At 50.1% G+C, this 16977-nt stretch overlaps 1 protein-coding gene across 4 annotated transcripts in view; it reads left to right on the top strand.

Moving 5' to 3' along the window:
* The window catches only part of Dnmt3a (DNA methyltransferase 3 alpha), a 102168-nt gene that overhangs the window by 32681 nt on the left and 52510 nt on the right, over positions 1 to 16977 (top strand). For all 4 annotated transcript variants that reach the window (XM_075955591.1, XM_075955590.1, XM_075955592.1 and 1 more), the window contains exon 3: positions 10504 to 10608. In XM_075955591.1, the coding sequence (XP_075811706.1) occupies positions 10504 to 10608 (105 nt within the window). The remainder of the gene's footprint in view (positions 1 to 10503; positions 10609 to 16977) is intronic.

The following is a 16977-nucleotide window of genomic DNA, read 5'->3' as shown; positions in this document are numbered from 1 at the left end:
GTGTGTGTGTGTGTGTGTGTGTGTGTGTGTAGAGGTGTGCATGGGGCTAAGACTAGGGCTCTTTTCTTACCTCCCTCCTCCAGCCCAGAGGCCTGGCAAGTACAGGGTTCCCTTGGCACTGAGCTCTTCCTCAGTGTGACACAGAGCTCAAGGGCATCCTTGGGTGAGGTCCTTGCCAACCTCAAATCCTGGCTTTGTTTGCGGGTCCACAGTCTGCCGGAACATGGAGCATTCCGGGGCTCCCCTGCCTGTGTTTGCTTAGATTTCCCTCCATGCTCACTCAGGGCTGGCAGCTCCTTAGGGGCTCCTCTGAAGAGCATCTCTAGAGGACTTTTATATTTTTATTTAAAAAAGATTTTTTTTTGGCGGGGCGGTGGTGGCGCACACCTTTAATCCCAGCACTCGGGAGGCAGAGGCAGGCGGATCTCTGTGAGTTCGAGACCAGCCTGGTCTACAAGAGCTAGTTCCAGGACAGGCTCCAAAACCACAGAGAAACCCTGTCTCGAAAAACCAAAAAAAAAAATTTTTGTTTGGTATTTTGCTTGCATATATGTCTCTGTGAGAGTGTCAGATCCCCTACGACTAGAGTTCCAGACAATTGTGAGCTGCCATGTGGGTGCTGGGAATTAAACCTGGGTCCTCTGGAAGAGCAACCAGTGCTCTTAACCACTGAGCCATTTCTCCTGCCTCCTTAATTTAATTTTTTTCAATATCATTTATTTTACCCGGCAGTGGTGGCACATGACTTTAATCCCAGCTCTTGGGAGGCAGAGGATTGCTGTGAGCTCGAGGCCAACCTGGTCTACAAAGAGAGTTCCAGGACAGGCTCCAACGCTACACAGAGAAATCCTGTCTCAAGAAACAAAAACAAAAACAACAAAACCATATTTTTAAATTGTGTGTGTGTGCATATCATGTATGTGTGTACACGCCATGTGTATGTGCATATGCCATGTGTGCGTGTACGCGTGCCACATGTGTGTGCGCACGCCACATATGAGTAGAGGTCTGGCGGCTAGAGGTGCCACATCCTCGGAGCTGGAGTTACAGCTGGTTGTGAGTTGTCTAATGTGAGTGCTAGGATTAGAACTCGGGTCCTCTGAAAAAGCAATGCACACTTTTAGCCACTGAGCCATCTCCCCAGCCCCTCACCTCCATCCCTAGAGTATTTTTTTTTTTTTTGGATTTTCGAGACAGGGTTTCTCTGTGGCTTTGGAGCCTGACCTGGAACTAGCTTTGTAGACCAGGCTGGTCTCGAACTCACAGAGATCCGCCTGCCTCTACCTCCCAAGTGCTGGGATTAAAGGCGTGCGCCACCACCGCCCGGCTCCTAGAGTATTTTTAAATAGAGAAAAGTTGATTTTTTTTTTCCTTCCCACATGGTAATGACTTGTACATTTCTACTTAGTAGAGTAATTGACTGCTTGGCACTTGTGGCAGGCTTCTGATGTACGTGGTCCGCTAGAGCTGACCAGGACCCAGGCTTTGGCTTATATTGTCTAAAATTCTTTAAAGTTAGATGCTATGAGCCATCCAGTGTAGCCATGCTGTCAGAAAGGCCTTGGGCGGGGTCAGCCAGGCCTGGAGACCGACCTGGATTCGCATCAGGGCTCTCGTGCATGACTCAGCGCTGAGCCAGCTCCATGACTGCCTGGGATACTTCAGGGAAATGGCGCGTGTGAGTGATTGATTAACTTAGGGACCTGCTACATAGTCAGCTAGCCTAATTAATCCAGATTTTAGATAACTATCACTCGTCCCTCTGCTTGTGGCCTGCCTGCTTGCCTCCACCCCTACCTGTCTTCCTGCCCCCTTTTGGAGGTAGGCCCCTTGGGGCTTTGGGGGAAGGGAGCCAGGGTGGGGTGTGTTGAGTGTGGCCTGGAGCCCTCTCTGAGCCAGAATTGTGAGGAGAAGCTCTTCTCCAGGTCTGCAGGCACAAAAGGCATGGGACAGAAGGGAAACCAAGGCAAGTGGCAGTGAGGTCTATAGCCTGCCATGCATAGCTCCAGGAGCCTGCGCAGGGCCTCCAGCCAGGACGGTCGTCACTTGGGTCCTTCCTGCTGTAAATGATAAGGTGAGGATCAGAACTCAGCCCTGTTAGGAAAGCAGGTTCCCTAGGGTAAGTGTAGGGAAGACTGGACTCAGTGATGTAGAGGGAGCATGGAGAGCTGACCTTAACTAGTGAGTGTCCTAGGACAGGAAATGACCCCTGCCCTGTCACTTGGCCTGGGCCCGGGAGGCCTGGTTGTACCCGTGGCTACCTTTGCAGTGCTGCAGGACAGCTAAGGTGTCAGCCATAGGCATCTTACTTCATTGTATGATGTGGCAGATCATTCAGGCATATCCTTTAAACACAGCTGTTCATAGTAGCCTGGGAGATGCCTTTATCCCCATTCCACAGGTTGGGATCCAAAGGATGCTAGGGAACTTGACAGAGGTCAGGTGGCCATCAGGGTGGGCTGCTGAAGGAGCAGGCACGAGTGGGTGTAGTGCCCACAGGGTTGGTTGCCAGCTGTTCCACCCTAGACCGCAGCATTGCCTCGGCCATGGGCTTGTTTCTATGTCATCTCCTGCTCGAGACTGCGTCCATTCGTATCCAGGACCTAGGAGGTACTCAGTGGATATTTTTATCACATCCCTATTGCCTCGCCTGCTGGTGGAGGGTGAGATCCAGCCCACTGTGTTTGTGTTTGTTCCAGAAGTAAGTGAGGCAGGCTTATGGAGGCAGGATGGATGCCCTGGCAGGCAAAACTATTGCTAACTCTTTAAGCGCCTGCTATGTACAAATACCCATAATCTATAGGGGACCGCAAAGGGACACTAAGACAGGTCTCCTGTCTCCAGGGATGTGGCCTTTGGCTAGAAGGGACAATTTCCATCAGTATTTATCCCACGAAGCCACCGAATGTTTGCCGCCTACAGTCGAATCATTGAAACAAAAGGCTAATGAGCTTTCAGAGGTGGCTGTAGTGAGAACCACGTCTGTCGGGGGACAAGGCATGTCTGCGTGTGAATGTGTGCGTGTGAGAGCTATGCATGTTTTGTACAGGTCTGCCGTGCCCTGCTAGGGCTCCCGCCATAGGATGCTCTGGAGGCCGGGGCAGGGCTTCGCCTCCTGCAGAGGACAATTCTTTTCATCGAATTCCACAGTCACAGACAGCCCCTGGGAGACCAGCCAGCTGGCAAAGATGGTACATGCTTATTGTCCGGGGAGGCCTGGGCAGGTAGTTGGCTAGATCTGGCACGTTCATCCCCTTGACTCAAACACCAACTTGAGGCATCCGATCAGCAGATTCTGGGTCAGTGGCTTCCGGTCTAAGCACTGACAGGAGCATGGATGTCTTTCTGTTTTGAGAAGGGGCTTCTGGCAAAATATCTCTTTGTGGGACAAGGGTACCTGTGTCTAGGCATGAAGAGGCAAGCATGAATAAGTGTGTATGTGTGCCAGTGAATATCAGGTGTGTTGTCAGTGTGCCTCACTCATGTTTTTGCTGTGTGTGCTTGCACATGTGTGTGTAGAACATGGCATAGGGGGATATAATGGCAGCTACATTGGAAAGACCCACAGGCTGGGAGTGAGAAGGTGGAGCCATTTGTTTTGAAGGCCTTCTCTCATGCCTCTCCGCCTTCCAAGAATCTCATAGTCTCTCTTGTTTACCACCTGTGTCATGGGAAAACATGACACCCAGTCTGGTTCCTGTAAATCAGAAGAATAAAATGAAACAGCCTGACATGGTAATGCAGACCTATAATCCCAATGTCAGGAGGTAGAGGAAGGAGGACCAGAAGTTCAAGACCAGCCTCTGATACTTGAGAGCCTGTTTCAAAACCCAACAACAAAAAAGAGTATGTGGATTCTGCTGTACTATACACGTGTGAGTGATTATTGTTGGCATAGCCAAGCTTGTCAGACAAAGTTGTATGTGACTTAAAATAATCCATCCCGTGAGCTGCACTAAAATGTGGGTCAAACCGTAGCCTCCGAAGTTTAGAGAGAGGCTGACGGGAACCACTTGATCTAGAAGGACGCCCTTGCTGAAGGTGCCCACACACTGTAAAGACTCCAGAACTGGAAAGTGACCATTGTGTTAAGGTATGGAAGATACATTTGGGATTGTGTCATATGCCTGTAATCCTGACACTTGGGAGATGAAGGCAGCAGGACCAGGGAATTGTGGACACCCCGAGTCACACCCTGAGGGCCTCCCCAACAAACAGTAACATATGGAAAAGAACACAGGTGTGGTGGCTCATGCCTGTTATCAGCCCTTCAGAGGGTAAGGCAGGAGGATTGGTGTTAAATTTGAGGCAAGCCTGAGCTACATAATGAGTTTTAGGCCAGGCTGGGCTAAAACCATAATCATCCTGTTTGTGACTGTGGAAACAAAGATCTCTGTGTCTCCGGAGCCCTGTGCACTGTACATTTGCCCAGGTTTGTAGGTTTGTGCGTACATCTCATTTGTGTATGTGGACTCTATTCTTTCCTGAGTATCCGCTGTGTGGTAGTCACTCATCCAAGGGTTTCCAGTGTCTGTCTTGTGTAGGCGCATCAGCCTAGGCCTTTCTTCATTTTGTTTTGGGGTTTTGAAACAGGCTCTCAAGTACTCTAGGCTAACCTAGAACTTCTGATCCTCCTGCCTCTACCTCCCAAGAAGTCCCGATTGGCCCAGTATAGTAGTGTATGCTTATAATCCTAGCATTGGGAGGCCAAGGCAGGAGGATTGCAAGTTTGAGACCAGCCTGAAATTCATAGTGAGACTCTGCCTCCAAAACCAAAAATAAACAACAGCTCTGGTTGCTTCCTTTAAGAAGCTCGTAGTCAGCATGATAACCAGGTTGAACTCCTATGTAGCAGGCATTATAAGCATTGACACCCTTCTATCAGGATCTACCCATTCAGTCTAGGTAGGGACAAGAGGAAGACCAGGGGACACAAGCCCAGGAAGTGAGACTGGGCAGCCTTCAGGAAAGGTGGTTTAGACAGAAGAAATAACTGCCTAGATGCCTGGGGAAGCAGCCGCTTCTGCACCTGCTGCCTGTGTCGGGGCCCTAGGATGGAAAGGAGACACAGGCTTTCAAGCAAGAGCCCAGGGGACCTTTGCAAGAACTAGGAGCTGGATTTGATCCTGCAGGCCCCTGGGGTTCCCCTCAGGAGGCTTAAGCTCTGTAGAATGACATAATCCACCTTCCAATTTGGAAAAGGGGAGCCCCAGCATCCGCATAGCTCACCATAGCAACGGCAGCAGCCAGATGTTGGGATCTGTCTGCTCGGAGAGTGATGGCTGCACGTGGAGGAGAGAGCTGGGATTTGCTGGAGGCCAGGAGGGGTGGGGGGTGGGGTGCTGGGTCAGACTGTATGGAGGCAGGAGGGAGTGAACAGTTCCCCAGCGACTGTCACGTGCCAGTGTTCATCTGTCCCCTTACTTACTGTCATGCTGGCACTGTGAAGTAAATTTGATCCCCATCTTATGGATGAGGAAAGCAGGCTGTGGAGAAGATGGTAAGTTGGAGGTGACTAGTAAGCACAGAGCACAGGAAGACCCTGCTCACCCAGCCCTGCTTTCCAAACTCCCATTTATAATTTCTGTGTCGTCCTCCCCCCCCACCCCCGCTCTTAAAAGTGACTAACTGAATCTCCTAACCTGACAGATGAGGAGGCCAACCTGGACTCTAATCTGTTCCCACTAAATGTGTTGCTGTTTCCACATGCTCAGGTTACTGCCGCTCAGATTCTTGCATTTCAGTATTAGAGATGCCCTTCATTCAGTGCGGCTTACAGATTTGAGAAGCATAGCTCACATTCCTTTGCGTAACCCATCAGCACAGACACTGTAAAACAGGCCCCTGACCGATGCGAGAATAAACCACTTCATACACCTCCCTGGAGTCACTGAGGGCATGGCCCGGGCCATCTGTTCATCCACTCAGTGTATCAGCCCCTGCCCAGCAGCAGGAACCACAGGGGGGCCCGGAGCAGAGCACGCCCTCCATTTTAGAATGGTATGCTGATAACTTGCTTCCCACAGAGCTGTACTTCTGAGCCACCAGGGAAGGTGGGAGCCAAGCCTGAACGTAGATTCTGAAGTCTGGGAGGTCTGTGCACAGCTTGCTTCATGCTGGGCATAATGTTCGGGCCTGGCACTGGCACATAGCCCCCGCCTGGTACTCTCCAGGTTCTGGAGAGGTGGCCCCTTCTTCCCGGGCTGGGTTACCTTGAATTGAATCGGCAGTGGCAAGAATGTACTGAGTGTGTGAAGCGTGCCTGAGCAGCTTGTCTGGGGTGAAGCTGTGGGCCACAGCCATATGGCATGATGTTTGCTGTGAGTTGTGAGGACAGGGGCGGGGCTGTGCCGAAAGGCCAAGTGTCTCTGGTTTGGTTCAATTTCCATTTTTGTTTCGGTCAAGGTCTCCGACGGTTTTGAACGCCCCTTTTAACCAAGGATAACCTCCCATGTGCTGGGGTTATAGGCATTTCCTACCACACCTGGTTTGTGCGGTGCTAGGGATCCAGCCACAGTTTCAAGCACACTAGGCAAGTCTACCAATCTAGCCCACTTTGGATTTTGGTCATCCCTATGTGGTGGTCACCTTTTTCTTTTTCTTTTTTTTTTTTTCCTGATTAAAGACAAGGTTGGCTTTCACTCTCTGATTTTCCTAACGGAATCTAGGTGGTCAAATCCCAAACCAGTAACTAATAAATGTAGTTTACTAAAGAAATAGTTCAAATCCCAGGTAGTTCTTCCGGGATCCATCCTAGGCTCTGAGGAAGAAACAGCAAACAAAATAGACAGCAGACCTGCCATTGTTCACTTTAGTATCCCGAGAGGCAGGCGGAATGGCCACGTTCTCACCTCATCTTGTGAATAAGGAACTGAGGCTCAGAGCAGGATCCCAGATGAGGAAACAGGAGCCCCGGACCTGCTGTAGTCTGCGGCAGGTCCTGTGCCATGTCTACCACCTCCTCATGGTTTTATAAAGGTGGAAACAAGCTGTGGTAGAATCCAACCTAAAGCAATACCCCACTCCCAAAGTTGCCATCCCACAGTGACCCTCACACCCTGAGCTGCATGGTTCAGATTTGGTCTGTGTATCCCCAGCAACCCTTTCTTGCAGGGATATCTTTAGAACCCTGGGAGACAGTTCTGAGTCAACAACCTGGCTTCTCTTGGGCATATGACCTTGGGCTACCCATGGCAGGTTCTTTGAGATCCCTCTGAGTCCCCCTTCTGTTGCCTGTCTCTCCAGAGCCTTCTAGCACCTCTTATCAGCCTCTCCTAAAAGGAACCCCCAGAGACAGTGGTCTTGGCGCCATTCTCTCCCTCCACACTGGACCCTCCTCTGCTTGCTGACTCCTCACAGAGAACCTTTATGGCTGGACTCCCAACATGGTCCTTTCCAGCCCTTCTCCAACCCCCTGTCCTCATGCTGTTGTGCAGTGCCCAGTGGCAGTGCCCTCCAAAGCCAGCTCTGATGACCTCTTGCCAGATGTCTCTTGCCTAGTAACAGACCTTCCTTGACCCTACAATGCCCTGAGACGGCATCTGTGCCTCTGTCTATTCTGTCTCCTCTGCAAGCTGGACTGTCCCCACCAGCGGGTGCTGAGGTATGCCTGTCTGTCATCTCCACTCACATTCTTCAGAGGATTGTTAGAACCTGAGCTGTGATTGTCTTCTTCCCAGACATGCCTTGAGTAGATGATGGATGGATGGATGGATGGATGGATGGATGGATGGATGGATGGATGGATGGATGGATGTGTGGGCAGACGGGTATAAAGGTCAAGGGTGCTCTTTGTTGTCTGTCGGATGCCTGAGATTGGTCACAGTAGGTCTTCATTGCATGCCCTACTAATACCTGAAAATTAATGTGGTGAACCACAGACTATTTTGAAATCGCAGAAAATGAAAGTTGAGTAGGATGTGGAGGACCATCTCAAATCTCCAGGAAACCTGGGCACCCTCACCTTCTCTGTCCATGGTACCACTGTCTCTGCGGTTTGGCTCCTCAGTGAGATCTGCAAAGCCATTTTCAGCTACTAATACCATGTGGGGCTTGGAGAGCAACTTACTATTCTTCAGCTGGGTCCAGGGCACTTTCCCCTTCCCCAACATTGTTTCTGCCAGTGGTTAGTCATGCTGGAGTCTGCTGAGTCAAAAGGGACTTGTAGGTGGTTTGTGGCCAGGCTGGAGCAGTGAAGCAGGACTTTCTAGGCATGCAACCCTGCCCCAGGAGGTAAAGCCCAGAGGTCTTGGCCCTGAGTAGGTTTTGACAGATGGAAACAAAGCAAACAAAACTTTATGAGTGAGAAGGATCAAGGGGCTCCATGGTCTCCAGGACGCTTCTGTAGAATGATGACATATCAGGGCCAGGCCACATGGACTAAGAGGTGTTTACAGCCTGAACGAAACTCCTGCATTCTGCACAGAGGCCTGCATTTCGAGTACTGTATGCACTATAAACAACATCACTAAATCGACTGTTTATTCTCATGTTGTCTTGTTTTCGATAAAGATTCATTAAATAGCTTGCTTCTTTTTAGATTTTTTTTTCTTCATCTAAATAAAAGCTACTGTGGTCTGGGAATATGGCTCAGGGGTAGAGCACTTCCCTAGCAGATAGGATGTCCTGGGTTCAGTACCTAACACCCAAACCAAAGAGACTCAGAAATAAATCCATTACCAAAGCCTTGTGTTATGGTCTAGTGATTAGGAAAATATGGGGGCAAGGGAGATGGCTCAGTGGGTAAAGTTCTTGCTATGCAACACGAGGACCTGAGGTCAGATTTCCCAGCACCCACATAAATGCTGGCTGAGAAGTGCATAGCTGTTTGGGGAGACATCGTCAGGAAGTGCTTGACAGCCATTTGAGCTGTGCCATTGAGTTCACTGAGAAGACCCGGTCTCAAAAGGTAAGGTTTAGGATTGTGATATGGTTCAGTGGATAAAAATCACTTGACCCAAAGCCTGACCACCCGAGTTCAACAACCGACATGGTGGAGACAGTCAGCTGAAAGGCCTCTGACCTTCTCATGTACACTGTGGTGCATGTGTGTACAGTCACATACACACAAATAATATGTGTAGTGCTTTTTGGTTTGGTTTTTTGAGGCAGGGTTTCTCTGTGTAGCCCTGGCTGTCCTGGAACTCACTCTGTAGAGCAGGCTGACCTCGAACTCACAGAGATCTACCTGCCTCTGCCCCCTGAGTGCTAGGAATTAAAGGTGTTAGTCACCACCACCTGACCCTATATGTAATGATTCTTATTATTTTTTAAAAAGTAGAGAGCAAGCTGGACAGTGGTAATGCATACCTTTAATCCCAGCATCAAAGGCAGAGGCAGGTGGATCTCTGTGAGTTTGAGACCAGCCCGGTCTAAAGGGTGAGCTCCAGAATAGCCAAGTCTATACTGAGAAACCCTGTCTTGGAGAAAAAAAAAAAAAGATGAAGAGCAATTGAAGAAAACACCTAAAGTTTCCACACACGTGCATGCACATACAACATACACACGTGCACCTACACATGAAGAAAGAAAAGGAGTATGGTTAAAGCCAAGTGTGGTGGCTCATGCCCAGCCCCCGGAGATGGAGGTAGTAGTTCAGGGTCATCCCTGGCTACATAGGGAGTTTGAGCCTAATCTGAGCTAAATGAGGTCCTGTCTTAAAAATCAAAAAGGAAGCGAGTGGTGGTGGCACACACTTTTTTTTTCTAAGATTTATTTATCACAGCTGGGCAGTGGTGGCACACGCCTTTAATCCCAGCACTCGGGAGGCAGAGGGAATGGATCTCTGAGTTTGAGGTCAGCCTGGTCTACAGTTCAGGCCAGCCAGGACTACACAGAGAAACCCTTTTGAAGAAAAAAAATCAAAAAGGGAGCTGAGCATGGGGCAAACACCTTTAATCCTGACATTCAAGAGGCAGAAGCAGATGGTTTCCTTCGAGGCCTCGTCTACATAGCAAATTCAAGAGAACCTGTCTTTTTTGTTTGTTTGTTTGTTTTGTTTTGTTTTTTGAGACAAGGTTTCCCTGTGTAACATTCCAGGCTGTTCTGGAACATTTTTTATAGACTAGGCTGGCCTTTAACTCACTGAGATCCCCCTGTCTCTGCCTCCCAAATGCTGGGATTAAAGGTGTGTGCCACCACTGCCCAGCTGAGACCCTATCTTAAACAAAACAAAAAATTAAAACACACACACACAGAGTGTGGTTCCTGGGGGCCCTGTAGGTCTTACCCAGTTTTTTTATTTGGTCAATGCTAGGGGTTGAACCTAGGGTCTTGTGCCTGCTAGGCACATCATCTGCCCCAGCTGTATGCAGATGGAGATCCGGATGTATCTGGATGGAGCTCAGCTTTACCATCCAGGAAGGGTGGGGACAGCATGGCACAGCCCTGCATGTGCGACTGTTGTGGAATTAGGACAGGAGGAGGCCAATGCCAGTCCAGCTAGCCTGGAACACAGTTCCTCTTGGGTCAGTTCTGACTTACCGGGTGTGTCTGTGCCCACAGGAAGGAGAGGAACAGGAGGAGAATCGTGGCAAGGAAGAGCGCCAGGAACCCAGCACCACGGCCCGGAAGGTGGGGAGGCCTGGCCGGAAGCGCAAGCACCCACCGGTGAGTGTCCTCTTTCAGGCTACCCGTTCCTGTGCGGTGGACAGCGGGCGATGTGTGTCTAAGGCCTCGGGATATTAAGGCCAGCTGCGGGGCTTTGCTGGATTCTCCATTCTTTGAGCCTCCCGAACACCTTGTCTTCCCCTATTTTCCTCCAGTTTTGACCTAGAGGCCAGGGAACTTGGCTGGTGGGTATGGGAGCTGAGATTTCAGCCAGGCTCTGACCCCTGGCTTCCCTCCAGAAGGGCCCCTGCAGGTCCCTCTGCTCCCAGGAAGGGAACTTTGGAGGAAAGGACTCGAGGTCAGAGCCTGGTTCCAGAGAAAGGAAGGGATGCTGCGCTTCTGCAGGAGGGGTGCAGGCCCTCCTGACGCCCACAAGCTCCTCCTTCAAGGAGCCATGCTGCTGAGGTCTTGGGGAGCTCCGGGTCTACTCAAGATGGAGAGAGCTGGGGGTGTGGCGAAGCTGTGGGCTGGAAGAGCCGGCCTCCCTCATGCCTAACTTCGGTAGATAATTATTTCCCAGCAGAAGGCCAGCTGGTTCCTTTCTCTTAGCCCTTCCAGCAGAGAACGGTAAACTCGGAGCAGGAGGATGGGGGGGGGGGCAGGCAAGGCAGGGAACAGCGATTTTTGCACAGCTAGGTAGGAAAGTAGGTCTAGGGAAGAGCAGGAGTTAGGGGACTAGCTGGTAAGTCATTTAGGACATTTTCATAATAAAGCACACATGGATATTTTATGGCCTGTAATGAAAAATTCACTTGACAATGGAAGGATGAAATGAGAGTTCAAAAGAATTTCCGGTTTGCTGCAGGTGGCACTGGCAGATCTCCCAGGTACTTCTGCCCCACTCTCTCACCTGAGAGCACCTTGGGGGGTGAAGGTGTGCAAAGGGGCAGCTGGCCCCCTGTGACTGTAGGCACACCCTTGTCCCCCCTGAGGCGCCTCAGCCTGTAATCTGCAGAACAAATTTCTCCACTCTAGTTAGTTGCTGAGGACCCAGAGCCACCACCTGTAACAAATAAAGAGGCAGTGACCCCTTGACTCCAATTTGTCGGTCTAAAATCAAAAGGAAGGCACCACACTGAGAGAGGGGGAAAGTCTGGGTCAGAGGGTATAAGGAAATAACTTGCAGAATGGGGACTGGAAGGGAGTCATTCAGCCCATGCCTGGATCTGGCTTCATTGCAGAGAGAAAAATACTGTCTTTGGAATCCAGAGGACCTGGGTTCAAATGCCAGCTTCACAGCTCACCACCTTTATGAGCTTGTACTTGCCACTGAGAAGGGCAGGCAGGATGCTTTCCTTCTAGAGTGCAGTGACAGCGAGGTGCGTGACCCAGTCTCTGCCAGCTGCTGCTAAGCAAGGGTACCACGGCAGTCACAGATTGTCAGGAGAAAGAAGTCCTCAGTTTGAAGCTATGTGACCTCATACGGTCACGTACCCTCTCTGACCAATTCCTCATTGGAACAGGGCTGCCGTGAATGCCTGTACCCTCCTGGGGTACTTGCAAACAGCAAAGTGGAGCCCAAATGGCCAGTGCTGGCCAGATAATTAAACTTGCATAATTTTAGCGGCCAGTGTCTGCAAGCCAGGCTGCAGGCCTTAGGGGTGGGCTCCAATACTGACCTCTGAGCAGCCCCCCTGGGGAGGCGGTGCACATCACACAAAGGTGGATACAGTCCAGCCTGTGTCCTAGGTGACACTGTAGCCACCTGGATGCAGAGGAGAGGCCCTGGACAGAAAGCTCCTTGGAGAGCTCGTGCTAACTGAGGAATCCGGGGCATGAGATGAATGTTAGAAGGAAGCCCTGTGGTCTGGGAATGTGTCTTGGTTGGTAGAGTGCTTGCCTAGCGCGCATGAATATGTAGCACGAATAATAAAAACCCAGAGACAGATATTGAGATTCAAGCTGAAGATCAGAAAAACAAAGCAGCCAATCACCAGAGAGATCTTTTACCTCTACCAATTCTTCAGACCTAAAGGGTGAGATCCTGTCTCCAGGAATCCTCAGACTCCATACTCCAGAGAGCCTGTCTCTTCCCTTTTGCATTCCTCTCTCTTCCCAGCCCTATTGCTTCTCGCCCCTGTCTCCATCTCCCTAGTACTGGGATAAAAGGTGTGTGACTCCCAAACACTGGAATTAAAGGTGTAAGCCACCACCACCTGGATCTGTTTCTGGATTGAGCTTGTGTAGCCCAGGGTAGCCTTGAACTCACAGAGGTCCTTCCGCCTCAGTCTCTGAATCCTGGAATTAAAGGTGTATGCCACCACTCCCTGGCCTCTAGTGGCTTAGTTTTGCATTCTGAGCTTTGGGCAAGCTTTATTAAAATACAAATAAAATATCATTAACATGAATCCCTGGGTTTGTTCCCAGTACCGTATAATACTGAACATGGCGGCACACATCTGTGAGTGTGGAGGCAGGAGGATTAGAAGTTCAAGGTCATCCTCAGCTAAATTTGAAGCCAGCCTTGGCCATGATGAGATCCTGTCTAAAAAATTAAATTAAATTTTAAAAAGTGTTGCTATGAAGGGCTAGAGAGTTGGCCTAACAGTTTGGAACACTTGTTGCTTCTGCAGAGGACCCCGGTTTGACTCCCAGTACCTATATGGTGGCTCACAACCGTACACAACTCCAGTTCCAGGAGATTTGATGCACTCTTTCCCACCTCCAAGGGCACCAGGCATGGATGTAGAACACAGACACATAAGCTGGCAAAACACTTATACATTAAAAAAAAAAATTGGGGCTGGAGAGATGGCTCAGTTGTTAAGAGCATTGCCTGCTCTTCCGAAGGTCCTGAGTTCAGTTCCCAGCAACCACGTGATGGCTCACAACCATTTGTAATGAGATCTGGTGCCCTCTTCTGGCCACATGCAGGCAGAATACCGAGAATACTGTATACATAATAAATAAATAGATTTATTTAAAAAAAGAACAGAAAATTTAAATGAAAATAAACTCTGTCTCCAGTTGCTTTAAAAAAAAATTTAAGGGACACCTTATACTTTGGAGGGAACAGAGAAAGTCAGCTCAGAAAATGCAGTTTTTACTGGGAGACTGCCTGGGGATGCTTCTGGGTTACTGCCGGCTGCTGATGGCCTGAGGCTGTGTTCTTTGCCTTGTGGGGCAGGTGTAAGGTCCTGGCTTCTTCCTCTCTCCTGGGGTCCCTATCTCCTTCTCAGCAGGAGCTTTGCAGGCTTCTCTGTTTTGCTGCAGCATGGCCCTAGGGCTGGATTCCCAAGGAGCATTAGAGACCCAGTTTGTCTCCCAGGAAGCCTGTAGAGGGCAGGGAGGGAGAGACGGGGAGGCCGAGAGATGCAGGGGAGCACGGCCACAGAGGACTTCCTTCATGCTGGCTTTACTCCCGCAGCACTGCAGAGCTTCAGGTGCACCAAGTGCGCCTCCTCGGCCCCAGGATTGAGCACCCTTGACGTCCTCCTCAGTCTGTCCCCAGGCCTGTCCTATGTTGCCATCCTCAGATATCTGCCCTTCGGTGTTGCTGTGTTAGCACCCTGAGCCAGAGATGTCCAGCCTACTTCACTTCGCCGTTCACCTAGGAAGAAGAAATGTATCTTCCAGTCTCATGTACTAAAGAAGAGAGTCACAGTATTGTCCTGCTTGCCAGGTCTCTGTTCTTGAGACTCTAGGGCAGCCATTCCTAACCCTTCTAATGCTGCGACCCTTTTATACAGTTCCTTATGCTGTGGTGACCCTCAACCATAAAATTATTTTCGTTGCTACTTCATCATTGCATTTTTGATACTGTTGTGAATCTTAATGTAAATATCTGTGTTTTCCAGTGGCCTTAGGAAATCACTGTGAAAGGGTTGTTTGTACCCCAAAGGGACCATAGACCCACAGGTTGAGAGCCACTCACTGCTGTAGGGACACCATATTCCCCGCCCCTCACTTCCCCCATCTCTTTTTCTTTCACTGGGCCTCACTGTGTAGCCCTGGCTGAAGACCAGGTTGGCCTTCTGGAGTACTGGGGTTAAAGGTGTGTGGTGTGTGCCACTGAGCCCAGCAGGGTGTGAGCTGCCATGTGGGTTCTGGGATCTGGATCCTCTGAAAGAGCAGCAAGTGCTCTTAATGGTGGGGCCATCTCTTGAGCTCTAGGACTCCCAGTTTCTTCTAAGACACGCTCCAGAGCATTATATCCAACTTCCCAGCACCTACCATGTCACTTTCCTCGCCCCCACCACTAGTGCCCAACACTTACCCCCTTGGGCAGAAGAACCTTGTATTCTTGCTGCCCCCCACGCTCATCTTCCCACCTGTGCTCTTCCATAGTCCGGTGAGCCAAGGGACTCACTGCTCGTAGCCGGCAGCCTGAGTTCAGTCCCCAAACCGAAAAGGAGCGGAGAGAACTGGCTCCACGGAGTTGTCCTGGGATCTCCACACCCATGCTGTGGTGTATGCACCTCCTCTCCCCCTCCCGGTAATACACACATAGCCACACCCACATGCACACACACAATTAAATTTTAACTAGAAATTAAAATAAATAAAATAAAAAAAACCCCTAAGCTCATTTGGCCCCCTTAGATGGAAAGACTCTTCTTGGCCGGTTATAAAATCATACTGGTGGCCAGGCGGTGGTGGCGCACGCCTTTAATCCCAGCACTCGGGGAGGCAGAGGCAGGCGGATCTCTGTGAGTTCGAGACCAGCCTGGTCTACAGAGCTAGTTCCAGGACAGGCTCCAGAGCCACAGAGAAACTCTGTCTCGAAAAACCAAAAAAAAAAAAAATCATACTGGTGAAGAACTAAGAGACCAGACGAACTGGAAGACACGCATTTGGATGGCAGTGGTCTGCAGGCCTCACTTCCAGAAACATGGTTGCTGCTTGTCTTGACGGTTCTAAGCTGCAATTTAATTATCTACTTCTTTACATGATCACACAGCGCTGCTCAAACCTAGTTTACAGAGCTTCAGCAAAATCTCAGCCTGAGCCATGTCCCCAGTCCTGAAAATTTCTTCCTCCTTCTCCCTCCCCCTCCTCCCACCCCTTCTACAATCGAAGTACGGTATCACGTCCATGAGTCCTTGTGCCTGTATTGTTTCCAGTCTGCTGGTTCTCCTGTCTCCACCATCTCTCAGGCACTGAGCTGGCAGGTGGGAACGACCACCACACCTAGCTGGTTTGGGGTGTGCATTGGCTGTTTTTTGAGACAATCTCACTTTGTAGCCCTGGCTGTCGTTGAACTTGCCACAATCCTCCTGCCTCTTGACCCTTGGTACCATCTCTTTTGCATGACTTCCACGTGGAGCTCTTTTCATTACACCACCGCCAAGGACCAAGACCAAGAATAAAGGCCAATAGTGCTTTGTTGCCTGCAAAGGCCATTTGAAAGGCTTCCCTCAGGCTGTCGAGATGACTTAGTAGGTAAAAGACTGAAAAATCCACGGAGAGTGGAAACAACTGGCTGCCAAGAGTTGTCCTCCGACCTTCAAAGAGTGGCATGGCATGAACACACACACACACAATAACAATTAGTTAGAAGTTTCACCACTTGGATCCCCCACCCCCTACTGTGAAGCCCTGTGTTTTCCTTCTCACTAATGTATACAAGGCTTGAGAGCCTGGGTCCCCAAAGGCTCTTATTTAAGTTAATATATGAATGCAGGGCTGTTTGAAAATATGTGCAAACTGTTCCAGAAAACATACAAAGAAAACCGAGGTCTGGGGTGTAGTTCAGCTGGTAGAGTGTTTGTTGTACAAGGGCAAGGCGCTGGGTTTGATGCTCAGCCCTGTGTAAACACGCCTGCTATGCCAGCACTTGGGATCTGGAGGGTCAGAGGTTCAAGGTCATTCTTAGCTAGAATCAAATTCAAGGCTAGCCTGGGCCACATGAAACCCTGTCTCAAAAAAATAATTAAAAAAAAAAGGAAATATAGCTGAGGGAAGAGTTTGACACGAATCTCGGGAGTCCAGGTATAACTGGGGGAGCTGGAGAGGCTCAAGGACTGGGAAGAGAGCCTGCTTCAGAGTAGGCACTGGCCTGCTTAGCTGGCAGCTTTGCACTGGTGAAAGCCAAGATAGTGCCGGCAACAGGAAACAGGAAGCCAGCTGCCGGGCTGGGAGGGGCTTAGGAAGGGAGCTGGCACCTGGGCCAGGGCCCGTGGGCTGGCCAGTGCCCATGCAATAGAGGAGAGGGGTGTGTGTGTGTGTGTGTGTGTGTGTGTGTGTCCCGGTGGGAAGAAAGGGCCATTTCCCTGTTCACCAGCTCCTGAAGACATTGCAGTCTGACAAGTGAGACTGTGTAAGGCTGGTTCCTGCCTGGTCACAAGCCCAGACAGCTCTGCAGAGGTCTTTGTTCTTTGTGGATGGTTCCAACTGGGGCATCAGAGAGACAGTTTCTGCCTTGGCCCA

The sequence above is a fragment of the Microtus pennsylvanicus genome, chromosome 21 (genome assembly GCF_037038515.1).
Source record: "Microtus pennsylvanicus isolate mMicPen1 chromosome 21, mMicPen1.hap1, whole genome shotgun sequence".
NCBI lineage: Eukaryota > Metazoa > Chordata > Mammalia > Rodentia > Cricetidae > Microtus > Microtus pennsylvanicus.
This window is presented reverse-complemented; position numbering and strand designations above follow the sequence as displayed.